The 26525-nt window shown below is 39.9% G+C and overlaps 1 protein-coding gene across 4 annotated transcripts in view; it reads left to right on the top strand.

Moving 5' to 3' along the window:
• FAM234A (family with sequence similarity 234 member A) overlaps positions 1 to 25039 on the top strand; it is a 91474-nt gene extending 66435 nt beyond the window's left edge. For all 4 annotated transcript variants that reach the window (XM_056805761.1, XM_007499184.3, XM_007499183.3 and 1 more), the window contains 11 exons: positions 1801 to 2088; positions 5403 to 5519; positions 7921 to 8109; positions 9815 to 9945; positions 11157 to 11289; positions 14599 to 14731; positions 17787 to 17918; positions 18737 to 18812; positions 22265 to 22420; positions 22680 to 22782; positions 23138 to 25039. In XM_056805761.1, the coding sequence (XP_056661739.1) occupies positions 1801 to 2088; positions 5403 to 5519; positions 7921 to 8109; positions 9815 to 9945; positions 11157 to 11289; positions 14599 to 14731; positions 17787 to 17918; positions 18737 to 18812; positions 22265 to 22420; positions 22680 to 22782; positions 23138 to 23349 (1670 nt within the window). In that variant the 3' untranslated portion in view covers positions 23350 to 25039. The remainder of the gene's footprint in view (positions 1 to 1800; positions 2089 to 5402; positions 5520 to 7920; positions 8110 to 9814; positions 9946 to 11156; positions 11290 to 14598; positions 14732 to 17786; positions 17919 to 18736; positions 18813 to 22264; positions 22421 to 22679; positions 22783 to 23137) is intronic.
• Positions 25040 to 26525: the final 1486 nt, after the last annotated feature.

Genomic DNA, 26525 nt, shown 5'->3' with positions numbered 1-26525 from the left:
TAGTCATTTCTAGGGAGGAAGAAATCCTTTCCCTGTCACATTGAACCCCCTCCCTGTGACAAAGGAAAACAGTTCAGCAAAAATATTCAATACAGTGATTCAATTTCACAACATATGTAACATTCTACCCCAGGTTCTTCCTTCTCCTTTTCCCCCCAGTACTCCATCAGAAAGGAGAGGGGTATGTTGCATTATCTATTCTGGGACCTTGCTATGAATGTTTTTGTACAGATGAGACTTTTCTTGCTGCCTGTGACCTTCTAGTGATATAAACCCAGTAACTGGATTATTAGATCAAAATTATAACTTTGTAACTCTTATTGCATAATTCTAAATTGTTTTCCAAAATAATTTATATGAATTTCCAGTTCCATCATTAATGAATCAACATGAAAGACCAAAACAGACATTTTATTTTTAAGTTTACTCCTTGGATTCTTTATGTCCAAGAAGACACATTGTATAGCCATTTAAATTTTTTTTGACTTGTTTTAAATTTGTGAAATTTATTAAGGAATATCCTTAATCCTGTTTACTTGGGGTTTTGTTATTGTTTTCAGTAGTGGTAATCTGGTAGGTGGAGCATTGTACTTGGAGTAAAATATCTGTGTTCAAGTTCTGACTGCCCTTTTCTAGTATGATCTTGGACATACCTTTTCTGAGCTTTGGTTTCCCTCTCTACAGAATACACATATTTACAGCCTACTTCCTTTTGTCCTAAGGATCCCAACATATCTTAAGTTTTAGGGTACCTGACAGTAAATGGAGTAGTGCTCTCTAAATGTAGTTCAATATCTCTTTTCCGTATCATTCCAATTAAAGTAGTCTGAGATACAAGAAAGTAAAACTAGGAACATTTAGTAAAAAACTGCAGAGAAGCTGATTTTGAATTAATATTAAGAAAAAATTCCAAATAATTAGCTGTCTCAGAGATTTCTGGGTCCTATTACTGGAAGTCTTTAGACAGAATATGGATAATAGCTTGTCACAGATAAGTTGAGACGATGAAACTAGAATTACTTATTGTTTAACCTTTGAGGGGAATAGTGTGTGGGTTTTTTTTTTTAATAGGGTTTCCTTAATCTGTTTTTTTTTTAAACCTCTCTGTCATTTGAGATCAATTTAAAAACCTTCCAAATGGAACCTTTTAGAATTGCTGCCTTTTCTTTTTTTTTAATTTTTCATTACTTTTTTTTCTTATTTGAATTAGTTTATTTAGTCAATTTAGAACATTATTCCTTGGTTACAATAATCACTTATTTCCCTCCCTCCTCCCCCTTCCCATAGCTGATGCGCAATTTCATTATGTATTACATGTGTCCTTGATTAGAACACTATTTCCATGTTGTTGATGTTTGCACCAGGATGTTCATTCAGAGTCTACATCCCCAACCATATCCCCCTCGACCCATGTAATCAAGCAGTTATTTTTCTTCGGTGTTTTTACTCCCACAGTGTTTCCTCTGAATGTGGGTAGTGTTCTCTCTCGTAGATTCCTCCAAGTTGTTCAGGATCGCTGCATTGCCACTAATGGAGAAGTCCATTACATTCGATTGTGCCACAGTGTATCAGTCTCTCTGTACAATGTTTTTCTTGTTCTGCTCCTCTCACTCTGCATCAATTCCTTGCTGCCTTTTCAACTCAGATTTTTATAGGTTCCTTTGAATGATCTCTTGGATCCAAGAAAAAGACTTTGTCTCTAAATAGGCCCATATCTAAATAGCCCCAAAGGTTGTATGCTAAGCCCTTTTGCTGGTTGACCATTTAAGCTAATTCTGATATTTTAATGCTTATGACCAGGAGTGAAGCTAAATAATGCCTGCATGATGGACAAAGAATTAGAAGCTGAAATCCACCCCTTGAAACATGATGACAAAGTACCTCAGAGCAATTTGAAAAACCAAACTGAAAAAGATGGTTCTTTTAAGAAAGCATCTCGGCATTCCCGGTTTGCCCAGTGCCGCACAATGTTTTTTTTCTTTTCATTATTTACCTGCCTCTTTGTGGTATTTATCATCTCATTCATCATCCCATGTCCAGATCGACCAGTATCACAAAAAACATGGAAAATAAATTATGACAAAGCAGGTAAGTCAGCTGTAAGTATGTTCCTTTGTGCCTTACTCTACCTTTCACTGGACTTTATTGTGAAGAGCCAAATGCCTCTGGCTAGATTGTGTTATAGGGTCAGAGCTATGCTTTTTTTCTGTGTAAGAATGGCCTAGATCTGTGATGACAAACCTATGGCACTTGTGCCAAAAGGGGCATGCAGAGTCCTGTCTATGGACATAGGAACTGTTGCCCTACTAGAGTTCATTACTAGAAAGTTAGAGGGACTGGGGGGAGCTGCTCCCTTCCCCCTCTCCACTGCACTGAGGACATTTTTTCAATTTACCCTTCCCTTTTCTCAGCAACCCAATGGGAACACTTCCTCACTCCCCTGACTGGGATAAGAGTGGGGAGTGTAGGGTGCATGGGACACATAGCAAGGGGCCTGGGGCAGGGGGCATGGGACACGGTTTCTGGGGTGGGGGGCCGTGATAGGGCACAGCACTTAGTCTCCAAAAGTTTCCCCCATCGCTGGCCTAGATAGGACATAGGTCCTAAACTGTTGCGGTTGCTTCCTTGGGAGTTGTAGGTGCTGTTAAAAAAAAAAAAGGCAGCGCAATTAAGAAATGAGAAATAATCAGTCTCCCTCAAAATGTTACTGGTCCAAGGGCAGTTAGGTGGCTCAGTAGGCTAAGAGTCAGGCCTAGAGACAGGAGAGTATTGATCTTAAGACAGAAGGTAAAGGTTTAAAAAAATGTAACTGGCCTGCTTTCCCTTTCTTAAATAGCCAGATATTAAAATAAATAAAATTGGCCTCTTATTTACTCACAAATGAGCTAGTAGACACAAAGCCTACCATAAAAAAGTAAATGATTTCTGGTAAATTTTGTATTTCAAACTGCTTAACCAGGGTGCCACCAATAGCCCATAAATTTACAAGTATCAGAGAGCATAAATAACACTTTTACATCTCCCTCACTGAAACTGAAAACTTCTGGCTTCCCTAAATTGACTGTTGAATAGAATCAGTCTTTTTAGGACATTCATAATGGTCTTTCATAATGGTCAGGAAAACAGGAGCATGTGGTACTTTTTGAGTAGATATGAATTTTAATAATTTTGAGAATGCTTCTTTGTGCTCAGCTTTGAGAGGCCTTCTTGATAGTGCATGGAAAGAGCATTGTCAGCTCTAACGTGCTGTATAAATATAAGCTGTTGTTACTGAACTCTAGATCATTTTCATGGTTAGAAATGGAACCAAACAACTTCAGGAATAAACTACCCTCGAGTTTTGGGTATAGTTGCTCCACAACTATGATTGTCTTTGTTGAATCTTAAATCCATTCCAGCATCCATTGGGGCCCTCTGTTAAAAAGAAGCAAAAGGAAATGGTTTATACTTTTTCCCTAAGAGGAGTAAAATGCCCTCTGCTAATCTAGGGGAAATGCCAGATATAAAACAAAAAAGTAGTGGAACAAATTGGTTAATTCATCCATCCCTAGTCCTCTGGCCTCCTTCATACAGTTAACTGAAACATTTCACATTTCAGAGTTTTTCCTTCTTTTCCGTTCCTCCATGTTCCCATTCCAGAATGATGGGAAATGAAAAGAGTAGAAAGGGGGAAATTGGCAAAAGCAAGAAAAGTGAGTGCTGCTGTCACTGGATGGCAAGTTGGAACTATGCCCAAAGGGCTTTAAAAGATTGTCTGCCCTTTGATCCAACCATAGCACTGCTGGGTTTATACCACAAATAGATCATAAAGAAAAAGACATGTACAAGAATATTCATAGCTGTGCTCTTTGTGGTGGCCAAAAATTGGAAAATGAGGGGATGCCCTTTGATTGGGGAATGGCTGAGCAAATTGTGGTATCTGTTGGTGATGGAATACTATTGCACTAAAAAAAATAATGAACTGGAGGAATTCCATGTGAACTGGAATGACCTCCAGGAATTGATGTAGAGTGAAAGGAGCAGATCCAGGAGAACTTTATACACAGAGATGGATAAACTGTGGCACAATCAAATGTAATGGACTTCTCTACTAGCAGCAATGCAATGATCCAGGACAATTCTGAGGGATTTATGAGAAAGAATGCTATTTACATCCAGAGAAAGAACTGTGGGAGTAGAAACACAGAAGAAAAACAACTGCTTGATCACATGGTTCAATGGGGATATGATTGGGGATGTAGACTAAATGATCACCCTAATGCAAAGATTAATAATATGGAAATAGGTCTTAATCAATGACACATGTAAAACTCAGTGGAATTGCTCTTTGTCTATGGGAAGGGGGTGGGAGGAGAGGAGGGAAAGAACATGAATCATGTAACCATGGGAAAATATTCTAAATTAATCAAATAAAAAATTTCAGATAGACAATTTCCATATTGTTCATTTTTGTAAGTGAATAATCTTATAAAACCAAAACCCCAAAACATATACTCAAATAAACAAGTGAAAAATCACATGTTTCGACCTGCATTCCAACTCCAACAGTTCTTTCTTTGGAATTGGATAGCATTCTTTTTCGTAAGTCCTGGATCGTTGTATTGATGATAGTAGCTAAGTCTGTCACAGTTGATCATTCCACAATATTGCTGTTGCTGTGGATGATGTTTTCCTGGTTCTGCTGGTTTCACTCTGCATCATTTCATGTAGGTCTTTCTAGCTCTTTCTGAAAGCCTCCTGGTCATCATTCCTTACAACATAGTAATATTTCATCACCATTCCTTAATTGATAGACATCCTTTCAGTTTCCAATTCTTTGCTACCACAAAAAGAGCCACTATAAATATTTTTGTACAATTAGGTCCTTTCCCATTTTTTTAGAGATAAACGTTTTCAGACATGAAATGTGCACATTTATTTTGCTTGAAAATACGTATTTGGTTAGGGGGAGAGAGAGTTGATGGATGATGAAAGTGACAAAAAAAGAGAAAAATGAAATATTAAAAAAATAAACAGAAGGGCAACAGTAAATTTAGAAGGGACACAATTACTCTTTTTTTTAAATTTTATTTAATTGAATAATTAAGAGAATTTTTCCATGGCTACATGATTCATGTTCTTTCCCTCCCCTTCTCCCAATCCCCTCCCCTAGTCAATGCGCACTGGGTTTTACATGGGGACACAACTATTCTAATGATGAATGTTTATTAACTAATTCTCATTCAAACAGACTTATTATTTACCCCCTAAATTTTTACTGTGTTAGTCACATGGGCTCCCTGGGTGGGCTTTTAGATACCCAACTGTAAAATAGCTTGGGGATGAAGTAGTCACTGAAGTCCTTGCTAGCTCATTGCTTGCCCAAAGGCAATTATTGATGCTTATTTGTTATTCTTTTTCAGTAACCTATGACTTCTTGGTGTTTAAAGATATAAACAAGGACAGAGTTCAAGATGTTCTTTTTCTTCACAAAGATGACAACAGCAACAATGATTTTAACATATCCTGCATAGATGAAGGTAATTTGGCTTCTTGGTAGGAAGAAGGAAAAGCACCTGCAATGACTTCTCAGGCACAATTCAAAGTTACCAAATACAAAAATTCCCTTCTATTTCTGGCAGAAACTTATTAATCAGGAGAAAAAGTGTTTGGCACCAAGGATATATATATATATATATATATATATATATATATATATATATATATATATATATAGGTTGGCTAAATTTGTAGGTAGTGATTTTGGGGCAATATTTTTGTTGATCAGTTGAAAATACATAAACTTGAAAAATGAGGCATACATAGTATTTTCATTTGACAGATATTGTTGAGGCCTATGATGTATAGATTGGTGGTATCAAACTCTAATAGATTCCTGTACCACTGGCTTACAAAATCACAAATTAGCATTATCTATATCATATTTTTATTAGTAAAATAAGAATGGATATTTATTTATGTACATTTACTTTTATTTAATTTGTTGAGCATTATCCAATTACACTTTACTCTAGTTCAAACTGCACCTGGGAATGTTCAGCTATGTGGAATGGGCCTGGAATCCTAGACTATATGAGTATCATAGGATTTGGATTTGTGTATAATTTAAGGTAGAGAGCTATTGAAGATTTTTTAGTGAAGCTATTGATACATGACCCCAAATATGATTTTGGAATAGACTTGTTAGGATGCTTTTCTTATAATTCAGGTTAGAAGTAGTAAAAACAGAGGCAGCTGGGTGACATTGTGGATAGAGAACCAGGTCTGGAGATAGAAGGTCCTGGGTTCAAATTTAGCCTCAGATACTTCCTAACTGTGTGACCCGTGGTAAGTCAACTTCAATTGCCTAGCCCTTATCACTCTTCTGCCTTGGAACTGATACTTGGTGTAGCAGTCCACACCTGTCTAGGGGCAAGGAAAACAGTTGGTGTGTACAGATTGTCTTAGAAGAGAACATGCTCAGTCTTGAGCATGCTCAGTCTTGTGCTTGGCTGGGAAAGCCTCTGACCCTTGACCCCAGCTTCCCCCAGGTTAGGCAGGAAAACAGGTTTCTTTGTGCTCACCTGGCTAAGAGAAACCACACCTATAACTTGTCATTAACCAATGATAATCATCCCTGTGTGTTGTGTATATTTGCATATCAAAGAGATTAAATACAGCCGCAGCAAGCTCCGCCTTCTCTCTTCCGCTTTTCCTCTCTTCCTCTTGGATCTCAGCTCGCACTGATGCCTGTCTTCTCTACCTCTCTCACCTGGGACCTGGCCTTCGGCCAGGCACTTTCTTTTCTCTATCATGTCTCCCACCTGTGTGTATTAAGTTTGGATCACTGGACGGGTACAAGCCTTCTGAGTAGTCCACTGATCAGAGTATTGCTGTGGCTCATTGATAATTAATAAGGCCTGCATTTCTGACTCATTCCTGCCACCTCATATCTCTAATTTGGCTCCACCATCCCCCAATACTTCTATCCTTTCTACCTTAAAGCTTTTCTCCCCTTGGTAAAGATTCTAAGGCAATAGAGTAAGAGTTTTTAAGAAGAGTAGCAAATCCCTAAACTAGGGTGGTGGACATGGAAATGGAAATGAAGAGCTTGATGAAAAGATAAGAGAAGAATAGAATCTGTTCAAGGAGAGGGATAGAGACTGTTTGTTTTGCATCATTAAGTATGGTTGGAAATTTGTAACCAGAGGTACAAACTTGGGAGTACCTTACATGGAAGCTATGTAGCACATAGACAGCATAGTATATAGAAAGAACCCTGTGTCTTGAGTCAGAAGATTGGAATTTGAAACTATGACCTGTGCAGGCTACATAATGGCTTTGAACCTCCAATTTCTCCTCTAAAATTAGAGAGCTAGAATAGATTGATTTCTGAAGATCCTTTTAGCTCTAATGAACAAAATTGTCAATGGACAGAGTTCAGAGAGAGAAAAGGAGCAAGGTCAGAATCTTGAGGAATATTCCCTGTGAATGAAGGCGTAAGGGAAAAGATATGAGTTTAATATGTCAAGAGTCTAAACCCCGTGCTAAAGACTCCACTTAATAAAGGAGTATCAGAAGGAAGGCAAGGAGAGAGAGAAAGGGGAAAAGAAGGAAAGTGGATTAAGAGGTGATTATGGAGGCAGCTGGGTGGTTCAGTGGCTAGAACTAGGCCTGGAAATGGGAGGTCCTGGATTCAGATCTGGCCTCAGACACTTCCTAGGTGTGACCTGGGCAAGTCCCTTACCACTCTTCTGCCTTGGAACTCATAATTAGTATTGATTCGAAGACAAAAGGTAAGGGTTTTGTGTGTGTGTGTGTGTGTGTGTGTGTGTGTGTGTACATGTAAAATAAAGAGGAGATCATGGTATTCCTAACAAATGGATCAAATAACAAACAAGATTGTATATGTAAGGAGTGACTTTGGGTTTCTTCTCCTAGGCTTTTCTTCCCCATGTACCTTTCTTGCTGCTGTGTCAGGTACCAATGGCAGCTTGATCTGGGATAGGCCTGTTGCTCAGGACATTGCCTTCATAGAGTGTGTTGACTCCCAGGAGATGGATGAGCTTCTCTGGTGCTGCTTCATTGTGGGGAAGCCTGGCTCTCTCACTGCAGTTGATTTTTACACAGGTAGGAACAACAGGTAGAGCATATTTATATTTCTTACATTTTCATGGTCTTTTAGGGAAAGAAGGGGATGACATGGGAGGATTGTGTCCAGTGACATCAAAATCTGACAATTCAATGAAATGTTTATTAGGTACCTACCCTGTGGGGCCATTAGGTGGGCAGTGCCAGACCTGTAGATCAGCCATCTTCCTCAGTTCAAATATGACCTCAAACACTTACTGGCTGTGTGACTCTGGGCAAGTCACTAAAATCTGTTAGCTTCAGTTTCTTCATTTGTAAAATGACCTGGAGAAGGAAATGGTGAACCACTATAGTATCTTTTCCAAGAAAACCCCAAATGGAATCATCAAGTGTCAGACACAACTAAATATCAATGAAATGATGAGCATCTTCTAGGCATTAGGGGAGGGAGATAAAAAGACAAAAAAAGTAACACCATTGTTGTCCTCAAAGATTTTATATTGTTGTAGATTTTAAATTAAGTCTCTAAAAAGCAATTGGCACCCTCTCAAAAGAACCGTGCTAGGACTTCATTAATTCAGACTAACCTCATTAAGATATCATATGCTAAGAATACATTCTGTTTAAAATTTAAACCTAGGTATAAAGGAGTTATATTGCTCCTTGGGTGGTCCACCCTTGGTTTGTCACAGTAGACTCTTTTCTTTTCATGATGCCCTGGAAGTGATCCTATCCAGCCTGCAGGGTTGAGTTCTTTAGTGGAGACTTTTTGGGTTGTCTTAGCTCTTGGTGACCAGGAAATCTCAGGTTTGATAGAAATAGGATGGAAACAAGCAATTCTCTCACATGCATGTCCATCAATAAGCTTCTTCATACAGTCTTGGCCTTTAAGCCTCTTTGGCAAGTAGGCTATAAGGCAATGACCCTCTATACTAAAATTTGGCTAAGTAAGACTCCTCCCTTGAATATGAATGGATCCTGTAAGTGCAGGAAAACATGGAAAGGAAAGGAAATTGACTTTATACCTTTAAAATACTGGATAGGAACAGATTATCAGCAAATACAATTGATAAAATATTAGACATATATTGTTCTAATTTGAAGGAAGTAAACTAAATAAACCTAAAGCTGAGATCAGAAATCCTATATGTGGTTTGGCTTTTTAGGAGATAAATAGATTACCATGTTTTCAAGTTCTAAAACATAATATGTATGAAGAGCTGATTCAGAACTTCCCTGATCATTGTACTTTACAGAATATGAAAGAGAAGAAAAGAACAAGCAGTAGAAACAATTTCAGGGAATGAAGAAATCTTATGAGATAGAAAAGGAAAACTATGTGTGAGGAGATTTAGTATTAGAACAAGAATTCTAATATCAAGATTTTTGTCCTTAGAAATTCAGTAGATTCTAATGTTTTTTAAAAAAGATATTTAATTTTACCACTTATACATAATAACAATTTTCCACGTAAGTTTTCTGAAGTTACATGATCCAAATTGTCTCCTTGACTTTCCTTTGTATGTCCAGCACTTAGCACAGTGCCTGGCCCAGAGAAGGTGCAAGGTTTTTTTTTTTTTAATTGGAACCAGCAAGTTCTGAAATTAAGTTCAAATCAATAGGTATATACAGGTACTGTGAAATCTCTACTAAGAAATCTTGGTCTTTTAGAATATTACTTTTTGAAGTAAAAGTTTATTTTTAGAGCCATTGCTTACCATTAATATATATTTTTTCTTTCAAGGGGAAACACTGTGGAATCAGTCTTACACTTTTGGAGGTAATGCCTCAGTATTGTATCCCTTCCTGAATATACCTGATGTGAATGATGATGAGATCCAAGACTTACTATTCTTTACCAAATCAGGGAGACAGGTACAAACATGGAGCAAATTTTCTTTCATATTTTCTGGTGGAAGAGAAGGAATCCTTTTCTAAGCAATGAGGTGCTTTCTCTATGATAAAAAACATTACAACTATCACATGTTTGTTTGTTTTTTCCCTCTAGTCCTGTCTTGATTGCTTCTCTTTCTAGGTCTGATTGATTCTTATTACTTCCCCAGCAAACTAAATTTTGTCTCCTTTGAGTTTGGCATCCACAGGCCTATAGCTCTAGAATAAGTTTATATAATAATAATAATAATAAAACTGGCATTTATTTAGTGCCTGTTACATGTCAGATACTGTGTTAAGTGCTTTACAAAGATTATTTCTATACTGTTTCTGTGACCTTTAGTTAAAATCAGCCAGAAATTCCTGTTTTCTATTTATTTTTCCATTTACCCACTCCCTTCTTTTTTTCCTTCACTTTTCTCTTCTTTTAGTTACAGGAGCTAAGGCTCAGGGGTCTATTCAGAGATAGAAGGGGTAGGGGCTTTTCTGGCACTGCAGGAGGGTGGAAACAGCATAGGCTTTCTTTCGAGCTCTGCTGGCTAGTTGCCTCTGAAATGTGCCTTCCTTTCCTTTGCCAAATGGCGGTTACAAAGCTACCAAGGTGGCTAATTTCAAGGTATTGGTTTTTAAAAAATAATCCTATTTCTGTTTCAGGCCTCTAAGGGAAATCTTTATGAAGTGGAACTCTTAAATAGGAGAACTTTTCTGAACCTGTAGTTTTTTTACCTTTTCGGCACTGACTTGAAGAACCTTTCCCTTAGAAGGTTTGCTGACTGAGTACTAGTAATGATGATGATATTATTCATATAGTGCCTACTCTGTGCCAGGCACTACATGTTGGGTTTGAACTCAGGTTCTTCTGACTAGGCCTAGCACTCTATCCAATGCTCTGCCTAGCTCTCCAGTGGCATAAGAGTAAATAACTGAGTGCTCCCAAAATGGTCTGATCAAGAGCAAAGTGTGAATGCTTGCCCTCTTGGTCCAAGTTCTACAAGTTCCTGATGTTGGCTTGGTATGACCACACAATGGTGGGCTTACCCTTGGTTGGAGGTCTAGTAGCTCCCTGCTAGATTGCATCTTCAGCCAACTGGAAAGCTTGTGCAGGTTCAGAGTAACTGGGCTGAGGGCTGGATCGAAGACCTTCTCCTGATGTTTGGGGATTGGGCTGGGTGGTGTTTTCTTTTGTTTTCCAGATTCAAATTTACCTCATTTCAGGCGGTACTGGTGACCAAGTTGGTTCTACGCACAGCCTAAATCTAGAAGGAGAAGTTGGTTATATCATGCATGTCACAAAGATCGGCGCCTACTATGTTATTTTTCATTCTGGTATTTTTTTTTCTTTGTCCTGGCCCTCTCAAAAAAAATGTTTTTTGAGTTTTTTGTTTTTTAAATTAAGCACTTATGTTCTCTCCCTTCCTTCCTTTGGAAAAAAAAGAAAAAAAGAAAAATTCCTTATAAGAAATATGTTCAGGTTGGCAAAATAAATTCCCACATTGGCCACTAAAAATGAATGTCTTATTTTGCATATTAAATTTAACATCTCTCCATTGGGAATATAATAAGATGTTTCATCCTGAGGTCTAATTGGTCATTCTAGTGAACAGTTTCCCTCTTACCCTTTATAAAGAACAGAGAGGTAAGAGAAAAAGGAATGTGCCCAACACCAGTGGTCAAGGTTTGATCCACTGGGCTTTTGTTCCCTGATCCCCCACCTTTTTTCCCTTTTCCAGAGCCCAGTCATAGGTTATCTTTTTTTTTTCCTTTTAAAATTCTCTTCCTCTAACTTAGAAGATATACCTCCTTAGTTAGTTTATTTAGCTTAGAACTAATCTCTCCCATAATCTGTACCTCCCTCTAATTATCCCTTTTTCTTCTTTTCTCATGTCGAGTGAAATGTATTCTGCAGCCAACTGTGTATATTCTTTCCTTCCTTTGATTGGTTTAGATGAAAATGAAACTTTAATTTTATTTGCTTCCCTTATCCTTTCTTCCTCATTTGCATGGTCTTCTACCAAATTATGCCAAGTAATTTTCCTCACCCTTCTCCCTTTTTCCTTTTCCTTCCCCTTCCCCTTTCCTTTCGTATTTTAAAATCATCAAAACGTTTTTTTAAAAACCACTCCCCAACCCCCCTTTCTTATTAAGCTTTCTCTCTAATCTCTAATGACAATAAGAGATTCACGTTTACCCTTTTATGCTTCTCCTGACTGCTGTATTTCAAAGTTTCTTTATAGCCCTGGTCTTTTAATCAGGAATGCTTAATTTCAGTATTGGTCTGTTTTTTCTCCCTATATGATTATATTTAGTTTTGTTGAGTAAATTATTCTTGGTTGTAAGCCTAAATCCTTTGTCTTCTAGAATGTTCTAATCTCTACTATTCCATAGAGATGGCTGCTAATTATGTGTGATCTTGATTGTTGGTTCCTTAGGACAGTACTTGAATTCATTCTTTTTGACTGTTTGTAGTATTTTTTCTTTGACTTGGAAGCTCTAGATTTTGGCAATACTGTTCCTGGGAGTTTTCATTTTTGTGTTTCTCTGAGAAGGTGAACAATGAATTCTGTTTTTACTTTGCTTCCTGGTTCTAAGAGATTTTCTTTTGTGATTTTTTAAATATGATGTCTTTTTTTGGCCATGGCTTTTAGGCAGTCTAATGATTCTTAATTACCTCTCCTTGATAATGTTTCCCAGGGAGCTTCCTGATATGAGATAACTTATGCTTTCTTCTACTTTTTTAGTCTTTTGGCTTTGTTTTAATATTTCTTATTGCTTCCTGGAGTCACTTCTGTTTGGTTCATTCTAATTTTCAAGAATTTCTTGTTTGGGTAAGTGTTTACAGGTCTTTCACCATGCTGCTAATTGTTTTTACAGTTCTTTCTTCTATAGCTCTCATTTCTTCTCCAGTTTCTCCCCTATTACTCATTTCTTTTCCAACTATTTCTTCTAGTATCCTCATTTTATTTATAAGACTGTTTTTGGGTCTTTCTCTTCCAGAAATTGTAGTTAAACTTGTGCCCAAGGTATATTTTTCTTTAAGACTTTTTTGCAGATGTTTTTGATTCACTTTCTTTTTCTGGATTTGTGTCTTAAACATCTCTGTCACCATGATAGTGCCTTATGGTGGAATTCCTTTTTTGTTTGCTTATTTTTCTAGTATAACTTTGGACTTTGTCTTAAGGCCAGATTCTTTCTGCTTTTGGAGGAAGGAATAACTAGGCTGTTTTTGATCCTTTTGTGTTTTTGGACCTTTAGCTGTTTTCTTAGGTTATTAGTTATTATGTTATTCCAGGATAGCTTAGTCTAGGCATCTTCTAACTTTGAGTGCTCCCAAAATGGTCTGAGCTAAAGCAAAGTCTGAATGTTTCTCCTCTTTGTCTAAGTTCTGTAAGTTCCTGATGTTTGCTTGGGTGTGACTATACATCTGTGGGCTTACCCTTGGTTGGAGTTCTAGTAGCTTCCTTCTAGACTGCACCATTGGCCAACTGGAAAGTTCCACAACTTCAGAACTGAATGCTTTCCTTTGGTGTGACCTTACTATCCTCATTATGCCACTGTAGGTTTCAAACTGGGCTTGGAGCTGGATCTAAGACCCTGCTCCTCTCCTAGGGTCAGAGCCACTCAATTACTACTTACTTTTTGTACTTACTCCATACTCATTACATAAACCGAGGTCAAGGTTGGCAAATCTTTTTCCCAGTTTAAGTGCCCAGAGGACAAATTCAAGCTGTCTGTGAGCCCCAGGATTATGGAAGAGAGCTGAGAGAGAAAGTGCTCACTTTAGGCAGCTGGACAGAGGGATAGGGAATGCAAAAAAAAAGTCTTCAGGCACTGGGAAGTGGGGGAAGAAAAGCTCCTTGGGTGCCAGCTCTGCCTGAGTGCCATGGCTTTGCCAGCATGGGCTTAGGTCCTGTTTATCCTAGAATGCCCTCCCTGAGTATGTCTCCTCATCTGCCCTGAATCCTAGTGCTTTTCCTTCTTGCCTTGTACATAGTCAGAAGCTGATCTTCCTCCAGGGCCAAGGCTATAATATTCCTTAGCCATTCCTGACCATACCCCATCCCAGAATTCATAGACCTCTGCTTGTGATGTCACCCATGCTAAAAAAAAAATAGTGCAAATAATTTTTATTTTAAAGGGTTTTTTTTTCCCATTCAGTACTTGTTAGGAAAGAGCCCAGTTGTACTGCTTCCTCTTCTGCCATCTTGACTAGTCTTCTAGCCATTTCTCATTTCCCCTAGGCTCTTTTGATGCATTTTTTATAAGAATTCTTTAAAGATTTTTGGAGAGATAATAATAATTCCTATTAAAACAGCATGCTTTTATTACAATAGGCCATCAAAATGGGTTGCTATCCCCATTTTAAAGAGGAATTTAAAGAGGAAATTGACTCAGAGGAAAAATGAGTTACTCATAATCACACTTTTAATAAGTGTAAAAGCCCTGACTTACAGCCTAGGCTTTCCGATTCCCAAGTCCAGGTTAGTTTCACTATTCCATATTGTCAAATACATTTAATGCTTCCCAACCCAGAGACCCTTAAGATTTAGCTTAGGTAGAAGATTGGCATTGATTAGTCCAGGATTCTGTAAGCCACTGCTTATACCCAAACCTTTTAATCTTTTGTGTCTTGTGCAGCTTCTTCCCTCTACGGATATTCTCTGAAGGAACTTTATGAGGAAATAACTGGGAAAAAAAGTATATTTGAGGAAGATCCTTATTTAAAGAAAATAATTAATAATGTTACACATAGAATGTCTCCTTTTCACAGGTTTGTTTTATATGAAGTCACATTTTTTTTACATCTTCATAGTATGATTGATATTTATGTCTGCAGAGGAGGAGGGGGACTTCTTGCTAAAGAGAGAAATTGGCTCATGTCAGTGTTTTTAAAAATAATTTTTTGCTAGTAGCTTTAATTTTATATCACCTATATTTGTCAATATATCCTTTCCCTTCACATTCCCAAATAGCCATCCCTTTTAACTAGTTAAAAAAGGTAAGAAACAGTTGAGCAAAACTAACTAGCACATTGACAAAATATGACATTATAAAATATTCTACATTCCAAGTCTAAAGAAGTGCCTTGAGGGTCAGGCTTGGACTTTATAGTTCCATAACATTCAATGTTGATTTTTGTTGTTCTTTCTCTTTTCTTACCAGTTTACATAAATCTTCTTTAGAGTCATCATAATCATTTTTTCTTACAGCATAATCATATTCCATTACATCAATGGTTCTTAGCCTGGGGGGAGGCCATGAACTTGGCATTTTTTATACTTGATAAGTATATATTTCAATTTAATTCATTTCCTTTGAAATCTTTGTAGTTTATTGTATTCATTTAAAAACATAATTCTGAGAAAGGGTCCATAGATTTCACTGAATTGCCAAAAGGATAAAAATCCATGACTCAAGATTATATATACTTTATGGTATCTTCAAGTACCAGACTGTTTAGCCATTTCCCATTTGATGAGCATCTCCATTGTTTTCATTTCTTTGCTACCACAAAAAATGCTGCTATATTTTGGTGTATATGGAGGCCCACGTGAAAACATGATAGAACAGAGGCTAATTTGTTAAACAATTTAAAGGAAAGAAGTTTGGTGTTATGTTTTATATTCAAATCTTGAGGAATAAAGAACAAGCAAAAATAGGGATAAAAATCAGTAGACAAAATTGACCATTCAACCAATACTAAATGCCTGTAATAATTAAAATTAAATTATGAGGCTGCTAGTTGCTTTAGTAGCTTACATCAAAGTAGTGATAGTAAAGAGAGGGAAATGTAGGAAAAAGGTAGAGAGTTGATTAGCTTACTACCATATATGCTGTCCTGATGGAATCCCACTCACCACCCACAGAGTCTCCTTCAGGTCCAATCTCTAGTCAGAAGAGTGTGAGAGTGTCTCTACAGTTGCTGTGTCTTAGTTTATAAGCAGTTTTCTCCACCCACTAGCTCTCCCACATCATATCTCAGGAACCAATCATAGTTCCTTAATTTTCTGGGGCCTGGTGGGGGTGGGTGTAGTGCTTGTAGGATCAATGTAATGTCTCTTTGGTTTCAACTTTCTTTCTCTGAGGGCCTGTCTATCCCTGCACATCTCAATGGTAAATGCTGATTGATTATATCAAAGGTCACTGATTGATTACATCAAAACAAAGGGAGGGGAATTCCAGGTCTCTGATTGATTACATCACAACAAAGAGGGGAATTCCCTTCTCAACATGTCTACCATATGCAACGCTAGGCACAGAACAAAAGGAGATAAAAAAGATGTGTTTCTAGTGATCAAGAACTTACAATATCATGGATGTAATAAGACATGGTCATATAAATCTAATATGAAAAAGAGGAAGTATAAAATGCTATGAAATTAGAAAGCGGCTAGGTGGCTCAGTGGATTGAGAGCCAGGCCTAAAACAGGATATCCTAGGTTCAAATCTGGCCTCAGACATTTCCTACCTATGCCACCCTGGACAAGTCACTTAAGCCCCATTGCCTAATCCTTACCATTCTTTTGCCTTGGAAACATACCTGGTATCAATTCAATGATAGAAGGTAAGTTTTGTTTTGTTTTTTTAATGCTATGAAATTGGATGAAAGGGGAAAGGGGTAATAGAGAGCATTATAGGCCTTAGAAAAAGTATGAGCAAAAGGCACTGAAAGAAGAAAGCATAGAAGAAGAAGAGAAGTATAACTCAAGTGTTGAAAGCAATGGAAAAGACCTCCAATACCAGTGCTCAGCATTGTCTGCAGGATAAAGTCCATTGTTGAACATTAGAAAGATCTAGAATAGTGGAGTAATGTGATGAGATCCTGTGCTGGGCCTGGCATGAAGTAGGTTCTCAATAAATGCTTATTGATTGAAAATAGTAGTTGAAGAGGGAAAGCAGAATAGAGAAGAATAGTGAGGGAGGGAGGTCCCATGTTTTTCATATAAATTAAATTCTATTTCTCTTCCAAATTAGAGGAAATGAATTGGCAAGGCAACATTTTCAGGTCAGGAAATTGAAACTTGGCAATGTTGGGTGAACTTCCCCAGGGTCACAGAGTTAATTGGGACAGGTTTTAGAATCAGGGTCTCCAAATATAGCACTCTCTCCCTTGCATCACACTAGTAAGAAATGGTTACCAAATATTTAAAAACAATCTTATGCTATTTATTATTCATTGTCTGGAATCTTTCTGTAGGGTGTTCATTTTGTCTCAGAAAAGTTTCAAAACAAGCCTTTTTTTGCATGGATAATTTAACTTTCTACCCCATAGAAAAGTTTAACCAAGAGAGAAATTAAATCCTAAAAGAATTTATATGTCAAGTATTTTAAAATAGCATTTATTAGGAGGCAGCTGGATGGCTCAGTGGATTGAGAGTCAGGACTAGAGACAGAAGTTCCTAGGTCTCAGGCACTTCCCAGCTGTGTGATCCTGGGCAAGTCATTTAACTCCCATTGCCCAGCTCTTGCCACTCTTCTGCCTTGGAACCAATATTGATTCTAAGATGGAAGGTAAGGGCTTTAAATAATAATAGCATTTATTGCTTTCTAAGTGAATGAGAAAGTATCCAGAAATAAGTTGTTTTGTGGAACCAAAAATTCACAATTCTACCTCACTTTACAATTGCCTCCAGAGGGAGGGAACAAATTTCAAAGAGCCTTATTTCTATTTGTTTCTGATTGGCTAGTCCCACTCACCAGTGTGAGCACCCCTTCCTTTTCATAATTCAGTTTTGTCAGTATGGAAAACATTTTAGTCTAGTTATTTCTCCCCAGGAGCCTTTACTCATTTGTCTTGCTTGTCTTTCTCTTGCTTTTGTACTTAGCTCGGGAGCTATCCGCTACCTAACGAATGTGCCTGCCAAAGACATATTGCTTGTGAAATCGGATGCATGTGAGATGCTTGACGAGCAGACGCTTACTACAAAGTGGACCTTTAACACATCTGACGTTGTGAGGTATCCTTGGCCTCTGGAGCAAGGGACTGGTATTCTGTTTATGAGATTGTTCAAAAAATTGGGAATGGCGTTTTATCCTGGAGAGAGGAAGACTCAAGTTCAACTCCAGCCTGGGTCACCTCCTAGCTGGGTGGCCATGGGCAAGCCATGTGACCTCTGTGTACCTTCATTTCCTCACCTGTAAAGGGGAGATGATGATGGTGATGATGGCACTCACCTCCTCGAGTTATTGTGAGAACCAAACTAGATCATTTTAAAGCTTTGGACAGTGCCTGGCACATGCTTGTTTCCTTCCATCCTGGAGAGAGAGAGGGCCAGTTTATTAAGAAGAGGAAGAAACCTTATGTAAACTTCCATTTACAAACCTTTTTAGGTAAATTATCTGAACAGTCCTATTATAAGGTACTCTTCTATTTTATAGATGAGAAACGGATTTGTTGAGATGAAATGATAGGCTGTCGGTCACACAGCTGACGGGTCTTCTGAACCACTGCCTTTTTCCATTAGCCTATGCTGTTCAGTGTGGAAAGAGGAACACCACCATCTTTTAAATGTGCTGCTGCCTAGAGGCTGAGCATAATCCTGTGCTGCCTTTGCCAGCCTCTTCTCTTAACTGGAAGGAAGAATTTTGCTTGGAATGAAGAGCTTTACACTATCTCTCCCAGAGGCAAGGAAAGCTCTGACATTCATTGAATTTGTTTAGAATTGTTGTCTATGTACTGCTCTGCTTGTTTCCTGGAAGGTTACTTATTCTAGTGTAACTAACTAAAATTTCTTTAGGAATCTCCATTTTGATCTGCATCCTTTTATCCTTCCAGAAAACCAGTCTTTGGCTACTACAAACCAGATGCACTTGCTGTAGTCCTTGAAAATGGAACCGATGACCAAAGAAAGGTTTGAACAAACTCCTTTGCTCAGTCTTGTCTTTCCCTGAAGCTTGAGGCAGATAAGTCTGGGAAGCCAGGGTGCTGGGACCCAGTATATTCCTTGGATAAGGAATAAGAGACCTTCTGCTGGGCTAAGAGGGGGCCTGAGATATGAAGGGAGGAGGGTGGCAGACAGAAAGAACAAAAAGCTGGAGACCCAGGTCAGGGAAGGTAGGATTTGTGGTGTCTGGCCTCTTGGGATAAGCGTAAAGATGGGCAGAGAGATGGCCGCCTCTGTTGAAAGTACTTTCTTGTGGGTGGCCCAGTGTGTCTCGGTGACTCTTGGTGCTGCCAAATCAGCATTGGCAGATCCTCGAAGGTCAGCTGGTGAGGGGGTTTTTCTGCTTTTCATGCTGCCAAATTGGAGAAATGAAAGGGCTAAGTGACAGAAATGTCCTTGGCTGGCAAGTGCCATATGGTCTCTCCCTCAGGCTTCTGTGAGAACATTACTTCAAGTCCTTCCCTTGATATGGTTTATGTGGGATCTAATTCAGGGCTAACCAAGGAGCTCTCACCTCTTTTGGGGTGGGGACAGCATTTGGCCTAGTTGAAGGAACATCGCTGGATCAGTCAGTTAGCCAACAAGTATTTATTAAACACCAACTATAGGCCAGATATTGTACTAGACACTCAGAATGGGAAGAATAAAACAATATCTGCTCACAGGACACATCTATTCTAGTACACACTAACTATGTGAACCCGGGCGAGTCACTTAACCATTGTTGCCTCAGTTTCCTCATCTGGAAAATGAGCTGGAAAAGGCAAACCACATCAGGAACTTTGCCAAGAAAACCCCAAGTAGGGTCATGAAGGATCAGACATGATTAAACAACAACAAAAATGGAAGTGTCGTGATACATGAACTGGAGCTGTATGCTTACTGGTAACTCTACCATTGCAGATGGTAGAACTTCTTGGAAGCTTAGTCTTAGAGCTCCCAGAGCAGTGAGAGGCTAAGTGATTTGCCCAGCATCACCCAGACATCGTGCATCAGAGGTGGGACCCAACTGAGGCCTTCCTGGCTTTGTAGTTGGCACTTCATCCACCACAGCACACTGCCTCTGTATATTAGCATAGACTGAATAAATGCGAAGTCATGAGGAACAAGAGTGCTAGGAGGGGAGGATGCTAGCAGTTTGGGAGAATTAGGAAAGACTTTGTTTAGAGGTTGGCCTTTCAGCTAGATCCCTCTTGAGTGAAGGGAGCGGTTCTGTGAGGTGATGGACTGTGTTCCAGGCATGGCGTGAGCCAGAGCAAAGGCATGCAGACAGCAGAGGTTCATGCCATGGGAGGTGCCAGGAAGAGGAACCATTTGGCTACATCACAGAGAGCAGGATAGGGAGTGATATCTGATGAGCCTGGAAAGTTAGGTCTAAGCCTTTCAGGCTAAACAGAGGTGTTTGTTCCTGATTCTGGAAGCAACAGGGAGCCACTGAAATTAGTTGAGTTAGGGGAGTGAGGCAGTCAGGGCTGCACTTCAAGAAAAGCATCGGTAGCAGTAGGTAAACCAGACTGCAGGAGAGAGACTTGAGTTAGACCAAATTTTAGGAAGTTGTTATAGTCGTCAAGGTAAGCGGCCTGAAATAAGGTGGTATTGTGTGAATAGAGAGAAGGGATGGTGAGGAGACAGAAAAGACAAGATTTGGCAACTGATTACATATGTCAGGTGAGGTGACACCAAGGTTATGGCTCTGGGAGGCTGGAGGAATTATGCTGCTTTCCATGGAAATGGGGAAGAGGTGGGATTTTAGCTGAAACTTCAGGGAATCCAGGAGATGGAGAGGAGGAAGGGAAATGACCAGTAAGATGTCTGGAGTTGGGAGAGGAGTGTCTCCTGGGAATGGCAAGGTGGCCAGTGCCACTAATCAGAGAGGTTGTGGAAAGTGAAGAAGGGCTAGGTGATGAAAAGCTCTACAGGCCAAACAGAAGATTCATATTTGATCCTAGAGGTAATAGAGAAGTGATTAATAATAAAAAGTAGCATTTATTCAGTGCTTTAAAGTTTACAAAGCCTTTTACAAATATCTCATTTTATCCTCACAACTTTGGAAATATAGTTTGCTGATTTCATCATCATTTTGTAAATGAGGAATCAGAGGCAAAATAACTTGCCTGGAGTCACACAGCTAATATGTTTGCGATGGGATCTAAACTCGGGTCTTCCTGCCTCCGGGTCCAGGTTAGCTGGGGCCATGTTGACTTTGAAATGTCTGCAGGACATACAGTTTGAAATTTCCAATAGGCCACTGGTGATGCAGGGATAAAGTTGAGAGGAGAGGCTGGGGATTCTTCAAAAAGCCTTTGATGGTTCTCTGTTGCCTGTTGCATAAGATACAATCTCCTTTGCCTAGTCCTTGATAATCGGGCACAACTGTTCATACCATTGCTCTTTAGAGTTGGCTCTCTAAACACAACCTTTGCCTTCCTCTGCCTAGCTTTTGCCCAGAATGCCCTCTTCCTCTTAGCTTCCTGTTGAATTCCTACTACTCATATAAAGCCCAATTTTTCCAGGAAATCTCCATTTCCTCTTCCCCATCTCCTCTCCCCTCTCTCCTTTGAGCAACAACCTTTTACCCTCTTGGCCCCCACGTAGAACTTGGCTCCCCCTCTCTAATTCACTGCCTCACTGAAAGGCGGATAGAAAATTTGGCCTCAGAACCAGAAATACCTTGGTTCAGGTCTCACCTGTGACATAAACAAAAGTGTGTGGCCTTGGGAAATCACTCAGCTTTTCTGTACTACTCTGGCAGCTGTCTTAGACTGCTGCAGAGAAGGCACCAACCTGCCTTGATGGAGAGAATTCCTTCTGCCCTTTGTGAAATCACAGGTTTGCTTCTTGTCCCAAGGATTCACTTACCATGTTACTTTTTGTCATTTGTGAATGTGTCCTACCCTCTTTCTACACAGTAAACTGCTTGAGGGCAGGGAGCCATGTCTTCCCTTGTGGCAAGCAGCTAGCTATGTGACTCAGGGAACAAAGCCCTGGAGTCCTAGAAGCTTGTGTTCAAATCTAGCCTCAGACACTTCCGAGATTTGTGATAACCCTGGGCCTCCCTCAATTTTCTCAATTGTAAAATGGAGATAATACCACCTTTTTTGCCAGAGTTTAAATGAGGGGATTAAATGAGATGATATTTGCAAAATACTTAGTACAGTGCTTAGCACATAGTATGCACCATCATCATCATCCAACCCTTTCATCATCTTCCTCGGACACTTACTAGATAGATGGAAGGAAATGTGGTCTCTACCATGTAGGGGTTCATCGTTATAAACAGCTCCAGAGGGGCAGTCATTGTGAGAGGCCAGTAAAAGCCAAAAGTGCAGGTTAGCTGGCAGCTGCGTCTCGAGCCCCCCACTCTGCCTCCCATTCTCTTGTGTAGGCACTTTCCCCAACATGTCTCCCTCCTCCCTCAGATCTGGATTGTGGACGTCGCCTCAGGAGCCCTCCTTTGGAGCCTGTCCCTGAGCTTAGTGCCAAGGAGTCTAAAGACAGCCACCATGCAGACAGCAGACCGACGCTCTGTCTTCTTCTTCTGGGGCAGTAGTAACCTGACTGGCCCCAACCAGATGGTATGCAGAGACACCATACTGAACCTTGGCTTTGTGCTTAGAGCCTGGGTTCAAATCCCAACTTTCTTCTTTGGCAGAATTTAAGAGTTAATGATTCCTAAGATTCCTTCTAACAAAATTATCTGATCCCTTGGGGGAGACAAAGGCCATGAGAGGTGGCTAAAGAATGTTTGCTAATGGCAAGTGCCCAGAAGTCCCAAGTGCACCAAGATGAGTTACTCCGAGTACATTAACTATTCATGGTTTTTGTTCTCTGTAGGAAACTGTTAACTTCCAGCAAATCTTGTATTTGTTTCACCCCACTTTGCCAGACAATCTTTTGGAAATTGCCAACACTACCGAAAACATTGCAGCCTTTAATGGTAAGTAGAAATTCTGGCCTGAGGAACCTGGATGCTCATCTCCCTTTTGTTTTTTTGGAAGGGGTTGGTTTATTTTTTTCAATTTTTATCTTCTATCTTAAAATGGATGCTAAGTATTGATTCCAAAGCAGAAGAGCAGTAAGAGCTATTGTCATAGCCAGGAAGTATTTGAGGCCATATTTGAACCCAGGACTTCCTGTCTCCAGGCCTGTTTCTATATCAGCTCCTCTATCCTCTTTGGTTTTATTCGGGGGCAGCCTGGGAGGGTGGGCTTTCCTGGGGGAAAACATAGGTCTTTTGGTGCAGGGTTGGTGGGAAGGTTGGTATTCTAGGACCCCTCTTGTCTCCCCTGCAGTATTGATATTTGAGGAGAGCCACCATGCCTCTTACGTGTTGCTGACTGGGCCCACGAATCAAGACCAGCCTGGCCAGGTGACTTTATCAAAGCAAAAGGTGAAGGAAAACATCCTAAATAGTAAAGTGATCTGGCTGATAAAGGAAAAGTCTGACAGTGACCAGATCATTAAGGACCGGTTTTATGAGCTGAGATACAGGAGGGAAAAATGAACTCATCAGTCAGAGGGTATCTGTTTTTTTCCCCTCGTTTGTTTTTTGTGTTGGTTTTTTTTTTTGGTCCTTCCTCCCTAAGAAACCAACTGAAGAAATTAAAAATCCAACAAAACTACTTTTCACATATTCTCCAAACTGACTTATCATGCACGTAGGCGAGAAGCACAGTTTCCTACTCTTGCAGAGACAGAATTGGAGTCATTTGACCAAGTCTCTCTCCAGGTGCCTTACTTTGACACTCAAGAGTTTTGATGGCATTTTGTAAGGAACTAGTAGAAAAGGCAACTCAAGGGAAGTTACATTACATCTTCTCTAGCCTCTAACCCCACTTTCTCTGTGTGTCTTCACTCCTTTGCCCTGGGCATTTTTGAAGGGGGGAGGGGGCTTTTTCTCCTTGTGATTCTCTGTGAGGCTTTGTATGTGGAACCTAGCTGAATTCCAAACAGATTCTCCCTCCACGGGCTCTCATGTTCACAGCCATGGCCAAAGTTTCTCTAAAAACAGGCTTACAAGGTCATGCTTACCTTTGACCCTTTCCCCTCCAAGTTAAACATGAGGCCATTCACTTTAAAGTAGGGCCAGCTTATTTCATTTCTGCTGAGATTTTCTGTTTCCTCCTTGAAGAAGGAGCATCTTCATCTAGCCAAGCTCAAGGGAGCCCCCAAAGTTCCTGAGGAAGGAAATAAGGGGACTGGGCTTGAGGGTGGGGATTGACCCTGAGATGCTGAAGCCTTCAGGAAATTCAGAAGCAGATCATAATCTGGAACTTCAGATCATCCCTCCTCTAGCCTTGCTAGACTTGCTGTGGAAAACTTGTTCCTGGTCTGACAGCAGCATCTCTTTTTTATTTAAGATCCTAACACCTATGCAGCATTGAGTAGATATCAACAGATACTGCCTACATGACCCTTTTTTTCCTGTCTTCAGCCACTTAGATTGTAGTGGCCTTCAGGGGGACACTGGCCCCCAGGGGTATCCCGATGGCTGCTGCTTTGGCTTCTTTGCCAGATCCTAATGCACAAAGCTTTCTGTAGCTTGGCCCAGTAGTGATCTTGGCCTGTAGGAACCCCTTTGACTCAGTCCCTGGGGGGAGCTAGGCCTCGAGAATTCCATAGCTGTAGGTTGGGAGAGACAACACGGTTCCCAGCAGCTTTCTGATGAGCCTCTTTGGGTGGTTGGGCAGGGATGGGAGGCCACATGCTCATAGGACGTGATGTTTTTAAAACGATGCACATTGGATCCTTGTGCCATAAAGTCGTCCTAACCATCACCAGCAGCAGCCACATGCACTCTGGGGAAATTCTTTACAGCAGCGTCAATAAGAAAACGAAGGCTTGAGGAATCAATATGAACTGGGCTGCCAGCTGACATCAGAAACATGAAGCCAGCACCTTCCTAGCCACACTGGTGCCTAATACCCATCTGTGACCCCATCTCGGGCCACATCACCACTTCTGCTGTGAGCTTTGGGACAACAAACAGCATTTCCCCTGTGCTGGGTGACTTCTATAACGGATTTATTTTGGTGCCTTGTTGATCTCAAACCCTTCTCAGGCAGGTGTAGCTCAGGACCTGCCATGGATCATGGAGTTTCATTCACTTTTATAACTTAATACAAATCCATTTGAACCCTGTAATCTCCACTGGACTTTTTCAATAAATGTTTCTGCGTTGTTTGTAAAAGCTACCCATGTGTGGAACGTGTGGCAAGTACGATGGAGGCCTATTAATAGCCTGTGTTCATTGGCAGACCTTCCTGGGAGTGTTTCACATTGGGATGGGCATAAAGATACTTATTTCTATAGTCATTATAGTTATTTCCATAATTTCTAAAATTCTGGTTTCTATGATTATTATAGTCATTTCTATAGTTATTATTTCTAAAGTTGTTATTAAACTGAGTATTCATTCTGATAATCTTGAGAAAAGTTCTACATTCTATCATTCTGTGGCCCTTCTCCCAGAAGTGGCAGATTACTGATTTATTTGTGGATTCCTGCAAAAGGGGCTATGGTCTCTCCCTTATTTCCCAATTATCTCTTTAACATTTCAATTTCTTCCTTTAAGTCTTCCACTAATGTATTGTGTTCCTCAGGTCTTTTTACATGACCTTTATAAACATAGGTTGCTACTCTCCTCAATTCTTCAAGGTCCATAGAGTCCCAATTAGGACAGCTAGTTTTAAAGTAGTCTTTTACCACTGAACAACAATTCTCAACGAATTGCCTACGTATTTGCCTAATGTCCCTTTCTCTGGATAAATCAAGGTCCACATATGTATTTCCTATGTCAATAAGTCTGTCCATAAACTGGGAAGGGGTCTCATCAATTTCTTGTCGGGTTCTTTCAAATTTTGACTATTTTTCAGGTCTATCCAAGCATGCTCTCATGGCTGTCAATAATGCTTCTCTGGCCTGGTTTAGTTTTGTGTGATCTAGTTCAACATTGGGTTTCCAATGTGGATCTTCAGTTGGCCAATAATGTCCTCTTCTACCTCGTTTCTGATTAGCCAGACAGATGATATTGTTTTTTTCTTTTTGTTAAAAATGTCTCTAACAAATTCTCAACATCCATCCAAGTGGGGTCAAAAGTTCTGAATATGTTCTCTAATTTTTTTATAATTAATATTGGTTCTTCCTCAAATGATGGAAGATCTTCCTTAAATTTATTTAAATCCTCAGGGTTAAAAGGCATGTGATGTCTTACAGATACCAAATTCCCATCTTTATTAAAAGTGGGTACTTCCCTTAAAGGAAATAACCTATCTGAATTATTCGGTACTCTTATTTCTGTTTCTAGGCTTCTTAATCCATTCTTAATGGGTAGGTATGAGAAAGAGAAGGTTTGGGCACACTGAGGGAGAGGGTTTGTTGTTGTCCCATAGTGCCAGAAGGATCAGAGGTAGGAAGGGTATGGGGATTGAATTGGGCAGGATGGGAAGGAGGGGCAAAGGAAGAAGGGTGAAAGGATACAGAGGTGTTAGGGTTGGAGGAATGAGTAGGGTGTGAACTTAAGGTGGAGGCATTAGGATGGTCAATATGGGTGGGGTGTGAACTCAGGGTGGAGGTGGTAGGGTGATCAGCATGGGCAGGTTGTGAACTTAGAGTGGAGGTGGTAGGGTAAGAAGCATGAGTAGGGTTTTCTGAGGCTGAGGGGGCAGGGGGAGGGGGTGG

The sequence above is a fragment of the Monodelphis domestica genome, chromosome 7, assembly GCF_027887165.1.
Source record: "Monodelphis domestica isolate mMonDom1 chromosome 7, mMonDom1.pri, whole genome shotgun sequence".
Taxonomy (NCBI): Eukaryota; Metazoa; Chordata; class Mammalia; order Didelphimorphia; family Didelphidae; genus Monodelphis; species Monodelphis domestica.
This window is presented reverse-complemented; position numbering and strand designations above follow the sequence as displayed.